Here is a 22,522-nt window from a genome sequence, read left to right as displayed (position 1 = left end):
TGCCCCCTCTATTTCCCATTCCAAGTGCATTTGTCTTATACTGTACAGAATGTAACACGAACTCTACTATTCCGAAGCCCCCTCAGGTACATATTTAAACTATTTTCAGCAATGGTATAATAATTTATTTGGTGGGTAGATCTTGCCGAGCTGGTCATTTTGAAAGTAGCTCTCAAGTCAAAAAGTGTGGGCACCCCTGGTGTAGACGGTCTACCCAGTGTACCCACCCGCCCATTCAACGGCAGATTGTTGGCAACAGACAAAGTGCTTTCCAACACTTTCTGCTGGTGCACTGGAGAGCTACTTTTACCCAATGCTGTAACGCTGCCCACATTCATGCAGTCGAGTAATCTGGATATTCCTTTTAGGGATTAAAACCACTGAACTATAATGAACTGTGGATTGACGATGACGTAATAGTGAAGCCACCACGGCCGACGCCATATTGGTTAATCTCCCACAGCAATATAAAATGTAATGTGATTTAATCGAGCTCTATACACTTAACGTAACCTCTAACCTCATTATCTAAATGTGACATTTAAAAAATAATCTCATTCAGAAAATCTGTTGGACTGGTCTTTACCCGTGGACTACGCGTGCCCCAGATGGACAGTTTTCTCAGAAATAAAGAATTAAAAGTCGCCACGACTGATTTCAGTCATTTGGATTCCATAGAAGCCAGCATGTCTTCTATGAAAGCATGTTGAGCAGCGAAAATAGCCAATCTATAAACTCTCAATGCGTCTGAGAGTTCATAGATAGGCCGTTTACGGTGACTATTTTAAGGTTAGAGCACTTGATGTGGTCAAACTTCAAAAGCATCTTCCATGAAATTGTCTCTGAGATTAATACCAGTAAGACACGTGCACGCATCCGCCTGGGTGACGGCAGACTGACGGCAGTCTTCTCCATGTATGGCTATCCAGGGTTTGATGAGGTCGTTGTGGTGATCTTCATATATGGAGACGGCCATATATGGAGCGTGTCACGAGGCATGACGGACTGACGGCCATACATGGTGGCGTGACGGACGGACTGACAGGTTTTGCAGGTTTTCATAGTAATCTGCAACCTACCGTCGCGATAACATTTGCTAAAATTAAAAATAGCAGAGCAACGCAACCCGCTGTGAGCTTGTAGGTTGGCTATTTTCAGCATGCAACCAAGTGTATGAATCAGGCATTACGACACCATCAGCGCCCGCCAAAATAAAATATTGTCGACAAAATCAACTATAGATTTAGTTGTCTTAAATCTTGTATTTTTATGCAAAGTTTATGCAAAATTTGCTGTGAAAATCAACACGGCATCTCCTTCCACAGGCTGAGGAAGGTGTGGCAGAGGAGACAGTGCTCAGTGAAAGCAGGAATGCTCACCATCGCCCACGGCACGGTGAGTACACATCCCACTTGAGACACACACACACACACACACACACACACACACACACACACACACACACACACACACACACACACACACTTAATAAATACTGGTATGATTGTACCAACATGAACACACACACACACACACACACACACACACACACACACACACACACACGTGACAGACACATGCATGCACACATGGACGTGGCGCACACACACGGGCACAAAAGAACTCCCTCACCCCACTCACTATACTGGCTGGCTGTGTGGATCAAAGTGAGGAGAGAGAGAGTGTGGCGTGGGGAGGGGAGGGGCTGTGTGATGAGCATTCTCAATCTGGAGGTTGGCAGGATGGAATTGACATAGATGGGGTTGTCATGGCAACCAGCATCCCCCCTTCCCTCTACCCCCCCTCCTCTCCCCACTGAGCCTGCTGTATGACTCATCCCTGGATATGAGGGGATTCACTCACTTCTATGCTGGAGGCATTACATCTCCGCACCAGACATTGTTCATTGCATTGCACTCTTAGTGGAGTGATTTAAATGAATGAGTCATTAACTCCATTTCATTAATGCTGTCATTAACCCATATAAAAACCTACAAATGCCATCTAAATCAGTGGTTCACACACACCTTTTCATGCCAAGGACCACAACATTATATTGGTGGGGACCCCCATCTGAAAATGTTTTGTGCAAGGGGGACCCCCCCCCCCCCAGAAGAAAACTGTTCAATTTCTTTTTTGTAATGTTCAAAAATAGAAGCACATAGAAATACATGCATGAAGTGACACGCTGTGAGCTTGTATATCTGCTACTTTTGACAACCACTGTTCTAAATCTGGAGAGTTCTCTGAAAAACTATGTTGCCATAAAGCTAAAATCTAAAATGACACAGATGCCAATGGGTTAATAATGCAGTTGTTTGTTTATGTATTTTAATCCATGGATATTTGACTGACCACAGATACTTCTCAATCGATCACCAATCAATCTTTATTGTCACATTACATTGCAAGTAACATGGGCGGGTTTCTGAATTGTCAACCATAGTAGCATTTAGTGAGAAGGACAGGGCTGTAGCTGACAATTTTGTTGCTCTACTCACAGCTATCCTTTCTCATTGTGTTGCCCTTGGCAAAGTGTTGCCCTACGCACAGTGCATAGCCTAACGACAGCGCTGGGGAAGGACCACTTATATGAAGATCGGTTGAAAATGTGGCCTGGGCCGTGGCTCAGCAGTCCAGGGACCTTGGCTGGTAATCCAGTTTGGCGGTGTGCCGCGGGTTTGACTCTCGATCTCGACGGCCTTTACCAGCGGCAGCGAGTCCGGGGGTGCTTGCACCCCCGGACACCCACTGACACAATGGGCGCGTTAGGAAATAGCGTACTGTGCAATGCAAACTAATAGGGGAGTGCGCTCCCGCACTGGGGGGCAGGGCAGGGGGGCACCCACTGCTGTTAAAATAACTTTCCGCGCCTGGCCTTTACTGCACGTCGCCCCCCATCTCTCTCCCCATTTCCTTTCAGCCTACTGTCTCTGTCCCTCTATAAACAAAATAATAAAATAAAGACGAAAGCCACAAAAAAACATAAAGCCATACTTTAATTGCGCAGGCCTATCAATGCAGTTAAAAGATAGATGGAGAATTAGAGCACACAAGAGAGCAGAGGAGGGCACGAGAGGCACATAAAGTGCATAATGTATAGCTAATCTGCATAATAAATGTAAGGGAATGCATCCTATGTACTGTAACTACAGTATGTGCATAATGAATGAAAGATTCATGAAATGCATGGAGAGTTAAAGGAGAATCCAGAAGTCCAGATCAGTCCAGTCTTCTCTGCAGTCCAACGTCCTGCTACACTAGTGTATTATTAGTTGCACATTCACACCTGAGAGCTGCCAAATGCAACCACAGTGTTGAACTGGTGGCCACTCGGCAGCTCCACTGGAACCATTAACACTCACTGTGGAGTGTCAATTAAAAGGACACACGCTGCCCTTGCGTGGCTCTGTGCAGTCGATTTACAGCAGTGGTTTTCAACCCTTTTCATATCGAGGTCCTTTATTTGGCCACAGACCACCATTTAATGAGATTTAGCCTCTTGAAGACTTTGAATATTTTGTTTGTCGTTTGTCGTTGGATAGCATTTTGTCCACGTTTCCATGCTGTATTGACATGATAACATTAGGAGAGATAACAGGCAAACGTTACATTCTCTAATTGTGTAGACTTATTGTAAATTAAGTAGCTAATGCAGGTGTTTAATAATAATTTTAAATGAAACCAAATGGACCCGTCATCATTTTACACTCTCAAGAAAGATCTAATCAGGTTCCATTTGGTTACCAACTCTCCATCATTTAGCTGGGGACCACCTGGAAGCCCCTCAAGGACCACTGGTGGTCCCCGGACCACTGGTTGAGAATCACTGATCTACAGCAGGGGTTCTCAACCCGTGGGTCGCGACCCCTCGGGGGGTCGCCAAATTATTTTGGGGGGTCCCCAAATGATTTTTTTTTTGCAACTGAATGGCTGGAAAAATGGAAATGAAGAGTTTACATAGTACACATAGTACATGCATAAACTTTCTATATATATCTGGTTTCAGAATTCATTTATGATATTTTTTTGCAGTCAGTTTGTATTGGTGGTGGGGAGGGGGCGGGGCGGGGTTCGCGAGACATGGCCAAAGCATTTCCGGGGGTCCCCAGACAAAAACGTTGAGAACCACTGATCTACAGTACAAATGGGTCTGACTGCCCGGGGCTAATCTTAACAGAACATGAGCGTGGACGGTGGGTCAAGGCGGAAGTACCTGGAGTCTCTGTAGGAGGGCCGGTACCATTTTATCATGAGCATTAGTGAGGACCAATTATATGACCTGCTAATAGGTTGAAATTGGTGAAGTCGTCCTTTAAGCTGGTTAGCTAGGTGTGGCTGGCGCTAAGGAGGCAAATCTACAAAGAGACAACCAGACTAGCCGGATGTCACTTAACTGGGAAGATAAACACTGTAGAAAGGGCACAAAGAAAATGACTGACGTGGTTGAGTGGATAATTCTTTCAAATCTTTCCCTTTTGCTTCTGTTTTGAAGCTTTGGGGTTAGTTGTGACACAATTACTGTCTGTCATGGGAAACCTCTGGAGATGTGTTTTCTCTGAGAAGGAGTCCCTTTCCCTAAGACATAACAAAACATGAATCTTTTATAGCCTATCTGCCGGCTTTTGTCCCAGCCGAAAACATGAGGAATTCTAATCATTTTCTCTGAATAGTTTGGAGGCAGTTTGTCGCCACTCCCCGAGTTCGTCTCTTTTCAGCCCTTGTGGCAGCTGAGCCCCCCAGGGGACTCTGGGAGGACATGGCATCCCGCCCAGCCTGACAACCCAAGCCCCAGGGCTCATCACAGCCTGTTAGCATCTCATTAGCACGCTGCCCTATCATCCCTGCTGCCCAGTCAACTAGTGGGTCCACTATATGACTGGTCAATATGTTGCCTGTGGACTCTAGCACCATGTCTCTGCATTGTCATCTCTCATCTAATATTTGTAACCTTTGACCTGCTTCTTACCAACTGTATATGCATATTGAGAAATGAAAACACAACCAGCCTACTAGCGGCATGCATCTTATTGCGTTGTTAGCTTGAACGCTATTTGTGCACCGTTGTATACTGTAAATTAGACTTTACTCTTTGGGCTTCTAGCACCACACATTCCGTGTTGTTGTTCCTCCGGCCGACACGTGTGTCGCAGTGTGATCGGATAACCCCCCCCCTACGCACGCACGCACGCACGCACGCACGCACGCATGCACGCACGCACGCACGCACGCACGCACGCACGCACGCACGCACGCACGTAAGTTATTACCTTGTCCAAAAGAACGGAGAAGAACTGAGAAGCTTCAGCCAGTGACTGCTGCTTGTAGGACCACGTCCACCACGTCCACATTCCTCTGTCTACAAAAATGTGTGCTTCCGCCACAGAGGAATGTGGCCATGGAATTCTCTCAATTGTATATATAGATGTCATTAAAATCTGTGAATTATGAGAGAGTTTGAGAGTAAACTTTCTTGTGATCACCACGATCACCACGCTCTGACTTATGGTGATACGTTACTCTCTTAAATTATGTAGAGAAATAAACCTGTTGAAAATTGATTCTTGGTGTGTGCGACCTCTTCACCTATTTACAGTTTGAGAGTAAGACATGTAGTTGTAAATAATTATTTTGTGTGCGTTTTGTGCTTTCAGTCCAACAGACAGCCGGTCAAACTCAACCTCCTCACGTGCCAGGTGAAGCCCTGCTCCGAGGACAGGAAGTGCTTTGATCTCATCTCTCGTAAGCATCAGTACATACACACACACACACACACACACACACACACACACAAACACACACGTTGATGCACAAAGGCACCTCTGAGACGACACGCTCTTCTTCACGACACACTGAAGTGCTTTGTTAATGTAAAGCTTTAGCACGATGGAGAATGAATGGGGGGGGGGGGGGGGGGTTACCGCCACGAGGCAGTTGCCCTCTGACCCACTTCTGACACCGTGTGGAAGACAGGCCGTTATGACAGCACTGACGGATGTCATCACAGTGAGAGTCCACACAGGTTAAATGACTTCTTTCCTCCCTGCAGATAACCGGACATATCACTTCCAAGCTGAGGATGAACAGGAGTTTGTCATGTAAGTACAGTACTTACCAGTATTTAAACGTTAAGGTGAACCATGCTCCTTTCAACAACCAACAAACAAACAAACAAAAACAAAACAACAAACAACTATTTTGCCATAATTGACACTTCTGAGAGAAGTGTCTTTTCAAGGCACCCTTAAAAGAGTCCAACAGTGTTGGAGCATGGCTAATCTCAGAGAGTTCCACAGGGTGGGGGCTGTGGGGTCTGCCACACTGAAGACTGTCCCCAAAGGTTAGCTTCTCAGGACTTTGCTGAAATAGAGTAAACTATGCCTCACTAATTAGCCACTTTTTTAAATACTTTGTGGTACGACAGTGGCACATGCAAATAGCCGGTCTACTTATAGACCTGACGGCCAAGCTACACCAGGCTTTTCTCGGCCCGCGCGTGCGTTTTTTAAAATAGGACTGGACCTAAATTAAACGCACACGCGAGGGTAAACGCACGCGTTTTGTGCGCGAAAAGCCTGGTGTAGCTTGGCCGTTAGGGTTTGTACAACCTTGTAGATCTGCTATTTTCACACTTTCTTCTATTTTGGCATGATTCACACTGTTGTTCTTCATGGCAAAAACATAAGAGAAAATAACGATTTAGTGTTGCGGTGTTATGCCCTGACACAGCGTACGGTTGGTTAGAGGTTGATATTGACATGCATGCCATTGACACACTAAAGAGGATGTGAGAGAGAGACTGTGAGAGAGTCACCAAGGACAGCAGTGGGATTTGTGGTCAGCAGCAATTCAGGTCATTGTAACCGCATACACTAGTTTCTCATGCAGACGACACACACACACACACACACACACACACACACACACACACACACACACACACACACACACACACACACACACACACACACACACTGCTCGAATACCATCAGTTTCAGTTGATCTACATGGCCTGAAATGACATTTCAAAGGTTAAAGCCTCAATCCTTCACCTAGATGCCAGTATGTAGAACTGTGTCACTGTCAGCTTGTTAAAGAGTACAAATGGAATGGTGCTTGTCTAAACCAGTGGTTTTAGCCCGTGGCCCAAAAGAGAAATTAGACGTTTGCCCGGGACCCAAACTAGTGAAAATAGCAGATCTAGATTTTCACTACTTCTTAATTATTATTTTATATTTATGGAATTTGTTTTAAAATGTATACAATTATTTAAAAAAAAGAAAAAACCTTTTGAAATGTATATTTCTTTTTTAAATGTACGAAAAGAAAGATTTTTACTCGAGTCGTGACCCATACAAATTGGTCCACGGCCCACAAATGGGCCCCGAACCTACTGTTTGGGAAACAGTGGTTTAGCTATATACCAGCGTATCCCTATCTACTGTAACATTGTGTCTATGCCACCGTACTGTAATATAAGTCCCCCCGGGACATGACTCGCTGACTCCCACGCACATCTATGTCACGCAACTCTGGCTACCGTGGCAGCGACTCCCAACCCATGGGCTCTGCATTGATGAAATATTTAGGACACCATATAGCATGCTTCCTGCTGCTTCCCCACACCTTTTTCTATTGGCTTGCAAAGGAAAAGGGCAACACGGACGGAAATGAATAAAAAGTCTATTGTAGAGGCTAAATCATTAAATAATAATGTTTCTACCCCCCGAAGGTTCTTCTATCTACCTGACTCGGATAATAATGGGTAAAAAAGGTTAAAAAAAAGCACAAAATAATATAATAAACACAGACGTGTGTGTGTGTGTGCGTGTGCGTGTGCGTGCGTGCGCACAAATGGGGAAGCATACTGCATATACAGAAAAGACTCATTATTCAACTCATTAGTTACAGATAATGTGAAGTATATAATTATCCACATTGAGACCAGAGCTTCAGTTAGGAGGTCTAATGTGTTCAATGTCCTAAATGTATAATAAAGCATCATTAACACAAACACATAATCATGTTTCCTAATTCTAATGGCATGTTTGTCTACGCTAGGCAAGGCCATCTCTCTCTTTTAGAGTTTTAGGGAGCCCACGAAGGCCATGGCCGTCGTTGCCCCTCAGTTTGGCCTTGTTCCCCTAAAAATAATGGCATTCCCTGAGGCCACAGTGGCCTTAATGCCTCCCGGGAACTGTACCACTTTCTCCTCTGTCTCACCAGTGTCTCCTCTTGTCAACTTCCCCGAGTCCCCACCTTTAAACCAATCCAGTAACTTTGATTGGTGCAGGGCTTAGCATGGATCAGATTGTAAATGCCATAATGTATTTATTTCATTGCAGATTGTCTACATAAATTAAAATAAAATCAGCCTTAAGCCTTAAATCAATTTAATTCTTTCAATGGACTCAAAGGCCAAGTGGCCTTGCCCCGATAATGACAAAATCCCAGGCCTGGCCTACGGTATGTAGGGAAAATAATCTTCCACACATGGAGATGACAGATGGTATAATGACATCTGTGTTTTACAGTTCATGAAAAACACGTCAACACTTGGGCTCGGTGTGTGTTCACCTACGCACGTGCATGTGTAATCTTGTTGCATCCAAATAGGCACACAAACACCTACACACCAGCATGTTTAATACCTTTTAAAGGCAGGAAAGCATCTGTGACTGTGTCATTTCAGATTTTAGCGTTGGCCTTTCAAAAACAGCAGATGAACAAGCTTGCAGCACGTCACTTCGTGCCGTGCTGCAAGCTTGTGCATCTGCTGTTTATTAACATTTTTCTTTTCAAAATCTTTTTTTATTTTCGTTTTATAACAGTATGGGTGTCAAGTCACAGGTTCATAGAAAAAAAGAAAAATAAAATATCAGATTTTAGTATCAGTGACTGAGGTAAACAAACGTAGCCTACTGTACAGAGATCGTGGGCAGACATAATGAAAAGACTGTTATTGTGCAAAACATGCCCCTTCAAGACAAAAGAAAAACATTTTCTCCCCTTCAAGTCCCAATTTAGTAAAGCCAATTCCCAATTCCCCAGCCTCTCTACAAGTACTACATCCTCCGATACCCGGGCCATCAAGCCGTTTATTAACATTTTTTTTAAATCTTGAAAGTGTGAGGACTACTGATTTTTAGAATGCATTTGTAGAATCAGCTTATAGTCTTAATGGGTAAATGTGTATGTGTTTGTGTCTATATGCAAGGGTGTTGCTGAAAATGGGCACTTGTGCTCGGCTACAACCCTGGGTAAATAAATAACTAAAAAGAAATGAAAATCAATTCACAAGACCCATGACGGGCGGTATACAAGCAATCCAACATCCAAGCATAGGGAGGTGACACTGAGTGGCAGTGATAGGCTGGTGGCTGACGTCATGCTAACGCAGCCGTGTGTGTGTGTGTGTGTGTGTGTGTGTGTGTGTGTGTGTGTGTGTGTGTGTGTGTGTGTGTGTGTGTGTGTGTGTGTGTGTGTGTGTGTGTGTGTGTGTGTGTGTGTGTGTGTGTGTGTGTGTGTGTGTGTGTGTGTGTGTGTGTGTGTGTGTGTGTGTGTGTGTGTGTGTGTGTGTGTGTGTGTGCCAGTTTAATGAGCTGTGTGTAGGAGCAGACTGCTCCGCGCTGAGCCGCAGGAGGCCATGTTTGAATGGCAGCTACTTCCTGTCTGCCGCTTCTTAATGAGCCCAGTACTGTGTGTGTGTGTGTGTGCGTGCGTGCGTTCGTGCGTGCGCGCGCGACTGTGTGTGTGTGCGCCCTCCTAATTCTATACTTGTGACAGACGCAAATGTCCACAGAATGATGTGGGAGTGACGACATTTTGTCAGGCCTCCATCTGAAAAGGAACCATTTTAAGAGTTTATGGGTTTCCAATTAGGATTATATTAATTTGTTTTATACCTACGATGCCGATTCAATGTATATTGCGATTCTTAATTATATTCAACAATTGTTGCGATTCATGTAGGCCGCAATGTAGCCTGACAGCGTGTCACGGGTTCGAATCCCGATCCCGACAAAATTTGATGCGTGTCACTCCCCATCTCTCTCTGCCCCTACTGTACTGTCAATACAGGCATAAAAGCCCCAAAATAAATCTTTACAATAAATGTGGAAAGAGCATTTCTACGAGCTCACAACGCGTTCGGATATTTCCACTATTTAGGTTTCTTTTGTTTGTTTTGTTTTAAGTGTAAAGTCATTAATTTTGTCAGTTTTTGGTTATTTGTCACATCCTAACCCTAAAAGTCAAACAGAAATGTACTTTTTATTCACATGTTCCGGTTTTCAACGACAAAAACACAATTTAATCGTCAAATCGCAAATATTTGTGTGACAATTAATCGCCATGTACAATGTCGTAAAAGTGTCTCTGAAACACTGCCGAAGTCCTGCTGGAAACTGTACTGGATATCACTGGAGTGCAACCTATGAATGTGAAACCTACATTTCTCACTTACTGCGGTGGTAGAAAACACTTTGTCCTTGTCCACTGTGTTTACAGCAAAATAGTGACCTTGTTAACTATGAATTGGGTTGATGTAGACAGTATGGGCATGTGCCAGGCCTGGGCTTAGATTAGATTAGACTTTATTATTTATTATTTTTTTGTCCCACAGCCCGTATACAGCACAGACGCACACCGATTTAAACACGGCAGCATACTAAACAGCAACATACTTGTAAAGATATTACATCCATCCATGCATACATCCTAGCACACAACGTTGTAAGTTTAGGAAATCTGTTTAATACTGCCTGACTGACGAAGCCGATGGGGTCCTGCAACTAGTCACTCGTTGCCACAAAACATTTTTTAGGCCAATCCACAGCAATGCAACTACTTGCAACCATTATCCCCAATGGCAGTTGCAAGGAGGTGCATTGGTGTGGACTGGCCTTAACCATCCACAGACTTTTCCTGCTCTACCGCGTGTGTGAGTGTCTATACATAAATATTACGTCGTCGCTGTTGGGCGCAAACCTCCTAATCTCTATTTTTCAAGCTTTAATAAATCGGTGCTAATTGACACCCTTTACGTCTGTGTGTGGGTTTTGAACAAATGAAAAGTACTAAAAAAGCGCTTCTGACTTTGAAACTGTCGATCAAACCACCTAACTCTGACTCTTATCAATGATGGACAAAACAACTGCTGTCTCCACATTTTTTGTCAAAAGCCTCCTAACACCACTTGAGCTGTATTTGGGTAAAGTGCTGATAATATAAGGACACATGCAAGTAATGACGATGTATAAAGCCACCATATACCAGCTTTGATGAGGCAGTTAATATTTGAATTAGTTCATATTTTGGACATTTTAAGCAGCTCTGTATATTCATTTGAACGATTATTGTTACCAATATTATTACGTAACCCTCCTCTGACATGCACTTTTTGTGTTGTGTGTGCAGCTGGATCTCGGTGCTGACCAACAGCAAGGAGGAGGCATTGAACATGGCGTTTCGAGGGGAACAGAGCACAGGAAGTGAGGACGGCTTGGATGACCTGACCAAGGCCATCATAGAGGACGTGTTCCGCATGCCTGGCAACGAAGTCTGCTGCGACTGCGGAGCTTCAGGTGTGTGTGGCGTGCGTGTTTGTGTGTGTGTGTGCGTGTGTGTGGATTAAAGTTCTCGGTTGTCACGACTGATTTTTATCTATAGAAGCCAGCATGTTGAGCAGCAAAAACAGCATATCTACAAGCCGCGACGCATTGAGAGCTTGTACAGTACATTGTCTGTTTTTGGTTATGTTTTCTTTTTTTTAAGATTAGAGCATTTGAACTGGTCAGACTTGCAATTAGAAAGATGCAATCCTGAGGAATTGCAAATGTGGTTGCCTTTCTCTATACTCAGGAAACCACACTATTAGGCAAAAGTGTGACAAGAGTTTCACCGAGTTGGGTATGGCACTGTATACTGCCCAATCAGATGAGGGCCAAGCGCAAAAAAACAGAAGAGTTCTGAATTTCTGGCCAATCGGAGGGGAGAATAGAGAGTTATTGCATGATTAAAACGCTTTTAAACAATTTGAAGCAAAGGTTAAAGCCTCAGTATTTCACAAATCGGATAATAGACGTGGGGCATTTTTTCAGTCTTTAGTACTTTAATCCTGTCTGTCTGTCTGTCTGTCTGTCTGTCTGTCTGTCTGTCTGTCTGTCTGTGGTGTTCTCACAATCCACATACACCATTGATTGTCCTGCTTTGTGCTTAGTCACCGTTCACCTTGGTGGAGGGAAAAGATGACACCTTTAGTTTCAGCGTTCTCTCTGTCCCTGCTGAGTCTCAGAAGCTCACAAAGTCACTGTGCACGCCCCGTCTTCAAGGGTATTTCAAAAAACTGTGTGTGTGCATGACATGATAGGCCTACTCGTCTTATTTCCCTGTTGGCATTGTCTATATTGCTGTTGGGCATAAACCTCTTATTTCCATATTCTAACTTTTTGTGTATTTTTTTTTAAAATAACGTCCTACTTGATCATACTACAGCATCGTACAAAAGCATGAGGTTTCCATGCCAACAGAGACGATATACGGTAGCTAGTTAGATACCTGGCAAAAGAAATCGAAGTCCAGCTGTCGTCAGCAAGCAAGCAAAGCCCTGTTCGTGCGTGTGTGTGTGTGGCAGCAGCATTGTTAGCATTCTGGACACAGTCTGTTCCTGATCCTCCCTCTACGTGTAGAAGCAACGACTCAGCAGTCCACCATCTAAACATTCAGGCCCTCTGACACCAACACGCACGCACGCACGCACGCACGCACGCACGCACGCACGCACGCACGCACGCACGCACGCACGCACGCACGCACGCACGCACGCACGCACGCACGCACGCACACACACACACGCACACAGACTTGATTAATACCCAGCCTGCTCTTTGTCAGCACTATCACACAGAAGCAGCCCCGAAGAAGGGGGTGACTTTGCTCTGAAAATGGAAAATAAATATATAAAAGAACCAAGAGAAAACAACAGCCTCACGCTCGGAGGAATAACACATCACATCGTTACATAACTCTCCGCACAAGCTCCGCCGACCCCAAGGAGAGGAGGTTAATTTTTCCCGCGATCCAGCTGTGTGCCCGTTGTGTACGTTTCCAGAGTGTTAACACGCAGCGGAAGGTGCATACAATACGTATGTGCCCCCAACCTAGACACTTCCATTTCGGCTACCTTTTTTTACTGACAAAAACGCAATAAAAACGAAGCTATGGTGACTAAATCTATGAGTAAATATACTGACAATTTTGTATTTTTTTTTAAACTAGACTAAAACGTTAGGGAGGGATTAGTTGAGAAGGGATCCAGTAGAACTAAAATAAGTTATTTTATGTTCGTTTGTGCTCGGGTGGAAAGTTTTCAGCATGCAACCAAGTGTAAAATCAGCCATTACGATGCCAGAACACATTTTTGGTTGCTACAGGCTATACCAAATATCATGTCACAACATCATGTATTTTATTATATAAGTACTATAAGTGATGATAAAATATAAAGGTTATTGGATATAAACAACCATATAATGCATATGTATAATTATTCTGCAGTTGTCATCTGTTTTTATCTTGGCTCTCCCCCTGCCTTGATCTAATATGGTGATGATGGTCTTCAAGGTCGAAAGGTGATCGTGGCCAGTCCCCCCCCTCCCTCTCAGAGCCCTCATCTCATGTGGTACCCTCCCTCTATACGAGGCAGCTCGAGGGGGTATTAGCAAAGGCACCTATAGAGGTCATCATCGTCATCTCATCAAGCTTAGCACGCACAGTCAAATCTGGAGGGAGGGCTTATTGTTATGTCAAACGGCGAAAATGGCTGATCTACAAGCAGCTCACAGCGCAGCCATATTTGGAGGACACGTGAGCTTACAGAGCTGCTGTTTTCAGCCGACGATCTCCTATTCGCATCAAGCGTTCACCTATTAAGACATTATACTGTAACTCAAAAAAATGACCCGTAAGGTTCCAGATTTTTACTGTGTACACTTGTGTGATCCATCGTCATCTAGCATCTGCTGTAAGTGTGTGTGTTTGTATGTACAGTACAGTATGTGTGTATGTCCGTACGTATGTATGAATGTATACACGTTATTCACCAAATGTATACACATCTATCAACGGTCATTTGTGTGCGGCGTACACCCATATGTTTATGTATGCACAATGTACATTCATGTACATGAACGGGTGCGTATGGGGTGTGTGTGTGTGTGTGTGCGCGCGTGTGTGCGTGTGCGTGCGTGCGTGCGAGGCACTGTGCACGGATGACTCATTGGTTTTGGTGCTGCGTCTGATGTTCCCAGCCTCCGGTGGCAGGTGCTGCTGTCCTGTCAGATCCAGCTCTCTTCTCTGCTCTCTTAAAGCCACCGTGTTCACAACAGCACAATCACACCACCGTCCAATGCTACCGCTGGCTTATAAGCCTTGATACACTGTAAGCTCCAAGATTATGTCACAACTCGTGGTGTGCAGCAATACATGGAAACGCTATTGAAATATGTTGATACATGACTGCTGCAAGAGACTCAACTGAAGGGTGTTCGGGCCAGGCAGGCACGCAGCCACCTACATTATCGTTGCTGTTGGGCAGAATCCTCCTACCGGTATCGCCATATTTAAACTGTTTGTGTGTTTTTTTCGCAAATTTACTCCCTACTTGATCATACTACAGCGTCACACAAAAGCATCGATATTAGCAGACCCACAATCTCGAAACGCGGCACGAAGCGTCACATTTGAATTTGAAGACATGAGGTTTCCACCCGACAGACGATATATTTCCAGGTGTTTCGCAGAATCTCTAATGAACTTGAAGGTTGATGGAGTATTCACGCAAACAAGACCTTTTTTGTATTGCATTTCCCATCTTCAAATTATTTTACCCTCAACTAAAATGATATAGAAGCGGCTGCACTGACATCATCACAGCTCCTATCAAAACGGCAAAGGGAATTCCAGCCTGACGAGTTTGGTCGGTGGTGTGCACGTTGGCTAATGACTGCCTTGCACTGTGGTGTCTGTCTGACAGTCACCACAGGAAAGTGGTCCAAATTGCCACATGGCTCTTGCTAAATCAGAGCACACTCATGTGTTTTGCTTGCCAGTGGGTTTTAGGCAGTGTCCTCTCTATCTCCTGCAGTGTGATGTGGCTGTGGTCACAGGCAGTCCTGGTGCTGGCGAAGGACCTCTGGTGGTGTGTGCTGTCAGTGTGCAATGGAAACACCAAGTCGTCATGCAGTGGCCTTTTTGATGAATAAGCTTAAAACGTCAACTTGAAGTAAACATATTGTGATATTAAACATTCAGTAGTACTGTACTGCATGTATCATAGGTGGCAAAATGTCAGCCTTTCTACTTATTTGTTGTGTTCCAGTTCCAATTATGTCTGCTCATTTCTTTGTGTCATCACTTCCACCACTTGTTTAATCTGTATTCTGACTGAGTTTTCTATCCTGATTGGATAAAAGTGGTGTCCTGACCTGAAAATGCATTTTCTTATTAATACAGAGCAGAGCTGGAGAGACATGGAGACTCCTGTTACTGAACAACGACTCTATAGAATACTAGTATCAGAATATAGAGATATTTAACATTTTTGTGGCTTTCGCCTTTATTTTTTATATTTTTTATGGAGGGACAGACAGTAGGCTGACAGGAAATGGGGAGAGAGATGGGGGGGTGACATGCAGTAAAGGCCATCGGGATCGGGAGTCGAACCCGCGGCACACTGCCAGACTGGCTTACCAGCCAAGGTGCCTGGACCGCTGAGCCACGGCCCAGGCCTTTAACACTTATATAACCAAAGAAAATCACTTACCCTACCTTTAAACATTCAATACTGAAGGTTCATTGGTCATAAAACATCTCTCCCCTTCCTTATTCTCTATTCTTGACAACCTCATGGATAGGCTCTCTTTGGTATGAGTTATATGACTCATATGGATGTCACTCTGTTTGTTGTCACAGACCCTAAGTGGCTATCCACCAATCTGGGCATCCTGACCTGTATCGAGTGCTCTGGAATCCACAGGGAGATGGGTGTCCACATCTCCCGCATCCAGTCCATGGAGCTCGACAAACTAGGAACCTCTGAACTCTTGGTGAGTCAAACACATGCACATCACACAGACGAATGTGCCGGAAATAGTTTAATTTATTCTTTTTGCTGTAAGTAGGCATTTGATTTTTTCCTTTTTAGGGAGTGATTTTTTACTTCATTGTACAACAGTGTCATTAGCTGAAATCATGAGCACAGAAGTCTGACATAATTTACACATTCTACCTGGGTCGTGTTTTGTTCCACATTCTGAATTCCCATAAATTTTTCTTGTTCTAAAAATAAACAAATGATCCCAGCTGTTTGATTCATCGTATGGATATGAAGCATCAACTGATGGCGAGAAAATGCTAATGTTACTGCTGCAGAATTAGTAATTTTTTTGCCAGAAACAGACAAACAACAACAAACAACTGTACAAATATGAGTGACTGACTAAGGTAAACGATACTGAGACACCTCCCCGACGATATCGCAGAGACAGTTTGTTTATTTTTGGACCAAAATGTGCCTTAGACTCCCACGACCCTGGGAATGAGCGAGTGGCGTCAGGACTTCGGTGCTCTATTGTTATCTAACAAACCGTAGACAACGGCAAACAGTGAGAGAATAAAATATATTTGATTATGAAAACAGAGACCTACTGTAAATAGGACGTAGCAGGAATTTGATCAGCCTTCAGCATGCAGCGAGTGGAGACACATGTGCTCCCACAAACACTGTGCTCTCTTCCTCGGTCTCTGGGCTCTTATGAATATCATTCTACTGTTAACATTCTGACTGTGATGCGATGCAGATGCTGACTCGTCTTCTCTTTTTTTCCTTCCCAGCTGGCCAAGAATGTAGGCAACAGTAGTTTCAATGAGATCATGGAGGGGAACCTCCCTTCCGCGAAGCCCACTCCCTCCAGTGACATGTAAGCTGTCTCTCATAAACCATAAATCCTGTATTTTTTTCATTTTTTTTTATCTTGTTCACACGAACAAAATTCAAACAGTTTTCAGAAAAACATAATATTGCTATATCAGTGGTTCTCTGTGTTAAGGATAGTCAAAATGTAATGTACTTGGCCGCAGAACCCCATCTCAAAAAATGTTGTTTCAAGAACCACCAGAAGCAAAGATTTGAGTAAAGGAAATCGCTTTATATTCATAGATTTGAGCCAATTTGAACGATTTACAAACTCATGAGTTAACAAACTCATGCCATGAGCTTGTACATCTGGGAATGGTTTTAATAGCCAAAGTATAAAATAATGCTTTTTAGCGACTGTGGATCAAGAGGTAGAGCAGGTCGTCCAATGATCCATGGGTCGGCGGTTCGAATCCCGGCTCCTCCTGTCTACATGTCGAAGTGTCCTTGGGCAAGACAATGAACCCCAAATTGCTCCCGATGTGATGGTTGCTACCTTGCATGGCTTCCGCCGCAATCGGTGTATGAATGGGTGAATGTAATGCACAATCTATGTAAAGCGCCTTGGATAAAGGCGCTATATAAATGCACCATTTACTATTTACCATTTAGCTAAAATCTAAAATCACACACACATGCCGTCCCAGTTTGAATGGGTTATTATACCTCGTTCCATATTCTTTTCCTATTAATTGCTATACAGGACGGCAAGGAAAGAGTTCATCTACGCCAAGTATGTGGACCACAAGTTCTCCAGGAAGACGTGTTCGTCCAATTCGGCGAAGATGATCGAACTGTTTGAGGCCGTCCAGAACCGAGACCTGCTGGCACTCATCCAGGTGTATGCAGAGGGGGTGGAGCTTATGGAGCCCCTCCCAGAGGTGGGGCCGGTAAGTCTTAAACTTTTGTGTCATTTTAGATTGAGTGTATTACCTTGACTATATCCATCTCATACCGACGTGACGACGTCCCACATATATTTTATTTTTTATTATTTTTATTCTAGGAAAGTACGGTAATTTACTGCGTAGTAAATAAATAAATAAATCGGCTTCCTCCCAGCGATTTTTCCTTATTCCCTTACCTTTCAAATAGTCACTTGAAAAGTAACAGTTTTAAAAGTATAGGAATGCAATTTGGCGTGCCGTGCTGCCATGATGAATGAAAAACATTATGAATGGGTGGAGGGGTTCCCTGAGGCCAAACATTTTGAAACGCATGCATGTGCTCATCAGACATAATGAAACATTCAGGACATTGTTGGGATAGAGATGACATAAGCAGCGAAGCTAGAGCTATAGAGATGACATAAGCAGCGAGCTAGAGCTATAGCTCTCTGTGAAGTCTGACTCACCGATATCTGATCTGCCACTGTCAGTGGATGAATGGCTGCCTTCTGCAGCTGTGTCCTCACTATATCCCTGTGTGTGTGTGTGTGTGTGTGTGTGTGTGTGTGTGTGTGTGTGTGTGTGTGTGTGTGTGTGTGTGTGTGTGTGTGTGTGTGTGTGTGTGTGTGTGTGTGTGTGTGTGTGTGTGTGTGTGTGTGTGTGTGTGTGTGTGTGTGTGTGCGCGCCATGACAATAATTGTCACACAAATATTTGCGATTAACGATGTGTTTTTGTCATTGGACACGGGAGCTTATTAATCAAAATTACATTTCTGCTTGGCTTTTAGGCCAATATCTTAATACTCAAAAATGATTTCCATTAGCAGATTATGTAATAATTGTGACAGGTGTGTGTGTGTGTGTGTGTGTGTGTGTGTGTGTGTGTGTGTGTGTGAGTGACAATAGATCACAGGCAGAGAGTGTGTAAAGACTCCCCTGCATCACTCATTCCGCACGCACGCACGTACGCACGCGTGCGCACACACACACACACACACACACACACACACACACACACACACACACACACACACACACACACACACAAACAACCACACACATCGTCCACCACAGCCCTCTCAGACTAAGGCGACGTGACAGGAATGCATGACTAAATAATGGAGCCCAGCCTCCATAAAGGACACCGCTGCTCACTAGTGTGTCACAATTTGTTTATCATGCCGGGCAGCAATGTAATAATGTCTTTGTTCCATCATGCCAAAATGGCTTTGTTCACATGGTTGTTATGGCTTTGTTTTCAAATGCATTCCATTGCCATTTCCATTCATCCATTCCATTCAACGCCTCTGTTTTTATTCATATTTTTTCCGTGTATATGGGAAACAGCTGCATGGAATTTTTGGAGTAAAAAAAAAAACATCGTTTCAGATTATAATTCAGTACACGGCTCTCTCCAAAGCAGTAGAAATGTTTGCATTTTACGTGTGAAAGACAATTTTAGGAGCCATTTTGTTTACTGCAGCTTGTTTAAGTGCTAGAAGATAGAGAGGAGGGGGAGATGCAGAGAGAGAGAGAGCTAGAGAAAGAGACCTAGAGCAGAATGGATGCTGCTCCCTCCCTCCTCCATCTCACGCGTCTTTGCTGTGTTTTGTCGCCCCCTGCAGGAATCTGGAGAGACGGCACTGCACTACTCAGTACGCACGGCTGACCAGACCTCTCTGCACCTGGTGGACTTCCTGGTTCAGAACAGGTACACACAAATACATTAAAACTACACTATTAACCCATTTTGACCTGAGATCAGATTCTAAAAATGTATTCTACATCCTGACAGTTTTCTGAAAAAGCTATGTTTCTATGTCAGTCGTTCTTCGATTTTTCAAAAATAGCAGACCTACAAGCTTGTAGATCTGCTATTTTTCAATAGCTAAAGCATAACATAATGCTAACACCAAAAGGGGTTCCTGCCCAAAATGGGTTAACAATGGTTTGTAAACGTTTTCATTTCAAGGACCCCCCAATTTGATACGCAGAGGCGAAGGAACCCCATTTTATACAAGTTTCTATCTCTGGGGCCCCAATGTATACAATCCTAACTCTTTGAGAGTGTACAAATGGAACCCCAGAGTTAAAGACTATACCTCGACTGTGTATGAAAAGACGAATACAGGAACCTTGGCCCGGCTGACCAAAAGTGTCAGTTCAGGTGGTATCCCTGTAATGGTCTCGTTGTGCCAGTTTAATAGCTCATACAGGCTGATCGGAACTAAGGGTCAGAGATATATACTTGACCTGTTGACCATGGAACAAGTAGCACCAGGGTACTGTTGGCTTTACCCCAAATAATAAGAAAAGGCCTGTTATTATTAGACTGCGTCTGCATCCCATAGTAGATGTCTTTGGACTGATTCCTAATGGAGACAGAACATTTGTTCAGAGACCCGATTCTCATTTTTTATGAGGGACATGAACCACCTCAAGGACCCCGACCCCCAATTTGCGAACCATTGAACCATAGCACTATTTTACTATGCTATTCTGGACAACAATAATAATAGATTGCATTTTTATAACGCTTTTCTATGCCTAACAATAAACTAATGTTAAACTAATGTTTAACAATGGTCCATTCATTCATACATTGGGAGGTGAAGCGGCGAACAGTCAACGCCAGCGTCCTCACGTCCCACATTCACACACCAACGGTGGCAACCACTGGAGGCAATGTGTGGTTCAGTGTCTTGCCCAAGGACACTTCAACATGTAGACAGGAGGAGCCGGGTTTCGAGCCACCGACCCACGGATCATTGGACGACCTGCTCTACCTCCTGAGCCACAGCCACCCTACGACAACTGCTGGCTTATTATGTAAATCGGGGGAAAGCACTGAAAACCTATTATCAAATTACCTCTTTCTTCTTCTTGCATTTATTTTCACATTTAGTATTGTACGTTGATGTAATTGCCTGCTACAGCTTGTGGTGTTGTGCCACTGTCTGTAGAGTACAACAACAATTAAGGAGACGAGCTGAAGCAGACGAGCCGCGCAGTACAGTACAGTACAGTACAGTACAGCACAGCACAGCTTGTTGTTGCCAGATTTCGTGAGAGAAATAAGCAACCTGGTTCATGAAAACAAGCCCAAAAGAAGCGACCAGGTCCTAGACCTAGACCATAATAAGCACTTTAAACCTACAGTCTACAACTATTTGAAAACAGCCGATCTACAATCTACACTTTTTTGATTTTTTTGTATTTACTTTTTAACATTTTAAATACGCAGACCTTGTATGGGTGTCCCTGGCACTGACATTTTCAGATGTTTGAGAACCACTGATTTATACAATAATAAAAAATTAAAAAAGGTTGGAAGCAAGCCCAATACAAATAGCAACTACTACTACACTTAAAAACAAGCAACTTCACAGCCCAGACAAGCCCAAAGTCGCTTATAACAAGCAGACATGGCAACACTGCTTAGATTCCCCACAAGGCATACAGAACTGGGTCAAGCACTTGTTCCATGAAGCCTTAATTTATTCCTGCTCCTCTCCATTGTTTCCTCCCCACTGACTGCCTCAGCTGCATGCAGCTCCTTCTCATTTACTAATAGCTCTATTGACGTAATGTGGCCTTGTGTTGTTTTTTATTCCCGTAATGAGTTTGTTTTCCCGAAAAGGATGAGGTCGATATGAGACCCATTACATTTACCTGACACCAAAATGCCTTTTTTTTATATGGTCGATTCAGTGCTGATATGGTAGATCTGTTCGTGTGAAGACTCTTTTCTTGGTCAGTCGGCCGTGCAAAATGAAGGTCGTCTGGAATGGATAATGAAGCATTACATTAACCTGAGGCCACAGGACTGTGTAGGAAATGCCCCCAGGTGATGACCCCCCCCCCCCCGTGTGTGTGTGTGTGTGTGTGTGTGTGTGTGTGTGTGTGTGTGTGTGTGTGTGTGTGTGTGCGTGTGCGTGCGCGTAACAGTGGTAACATGGATAAACAGACAGAGTGGGGGAACACCGCCTTGCATTACTGCTGCATGTATGAGAAGCACGAATGCCTCAAGCTGCTACTGAGGGGCAAGCCGGCCACCGACATCAGTGAGTCGTTACACATTAACATGACACATGATGATACACATCGTCGGCTGTCGGGGCAGAAACCTCTTTTCTCTTCTATATTCTAGCTTGTTTTTCTTTCTCCCCCAGTAATTTAACACCATACTTGATCACACTACAGCGTCACACAAAAGCATCAAGTAGCAGCTATCCGCAAGCTGCGTTTTGAGCTTGTAGATCTGCTACTTGTTGCCGTTTTTTAAATCGAAAAAAAGTAATATTTTTGGACATATGAGGTTTCCACCCGACAGACGGTATACTGTATACATAATCATATGTGCATCACATACATCACAATCTTAACGTGTAATCGTCCTCGCTCCCCCCCGCAGCCAATCAGAATGGAGAGACCGCGCTGGATGTTGCCAGGCGACTGAGGAACAGCCAGTGTGAGGAGGCAGTGAGTACAGCTCTATGTCAGAAACATTAGCATTCAACAACAGCCCAATAGAGTGATCTCACTAGATAGGCTGCTATTGGCCATTCCAGATGTACTGATTTAAAAACGCCAAACACTGGTTATGTCAAAACCATAATAGAACGAAAATAATAATACATTTATTGATATAGCAAAATCT

General features: G+C 43.9%; 1 protein-coding gene across 6 annotated transcripts in view; it reads left to right on the top strand.

Annotated features, from left to right (window-relative positions):
• asap1b (ArfGAP with SH3 domain, ankyrin repeat and PH domain 1b) overlaps nucleotides 1-22,522 on the top strand; it is an 86,442-nt gene that overhangs the window by 53,135 nt on the left and 10,785 nt on the right. For all 6 annotated transcript variants that reach the window (XM_079489212.1, XM_079489210.1, XM_079489209.1 and 3 more), the window contains exons 11-20: nucleotides 1,326-1,395; nucleotides 5,655-5,742; nucleotides 6,050-6,098; nucleotides 11,419-11,585; nucleotides 15,973-16,106; nucleotides 16,894-16,979; nucleotides 17,679-17,865; nucleotides 19,488-19,573; nucleotides 21,811-21,926; nucleotides 22,277-22,344. In XM_079489212.1, the coding sequence (XP_079345338.1) occupies nucleotides 1,326-1,395; nucleotides 5,655-5,742; nucleotides 6,050-6,098; nucleotides 11,419-11,585; nucleotides 15,973-16,106; nucleotides 16,894-16,979; nucleotides 17,679-17,865; nucleotides 19,488-19,573; nucleotides 21,811-21,926; nucleotides 22,277-22,344 (1,051 nt within the window). The remainder of the gene's footprint in view (nucleotides 1-1,325; nucleotides 1,396-5,654; nucleotides 5,743-6,049; nucleotides 6,099-11,418; nucleotides 11,586-15,972; nucleotides 16,107-16,893; nucleotides 16,980-17,678; nucleotides 17,866-19,487; nucleotides 19,574-21,810; nucleotides 21,927-22,276; nucleotides 22,345-22,522) is intronic.

The sequence above is a fragment of the Electrona antarctica genome, assembly GCF_951216825.1.
Source record: "Electrona antarctica genome assembly, chromosome: 20".
Taxonomy (NCBI): domain Eukaryota; kingdom Metazoa; phylum Chordata; class Actinopteri; order Myctophiformes; family Myctophidae; genus Electrona; species Electrona antarctica.
Note: the sequence above shows the minus strand (reverse complement) of the source record. Positions and strands in the feature narration are given on the sequence as shown.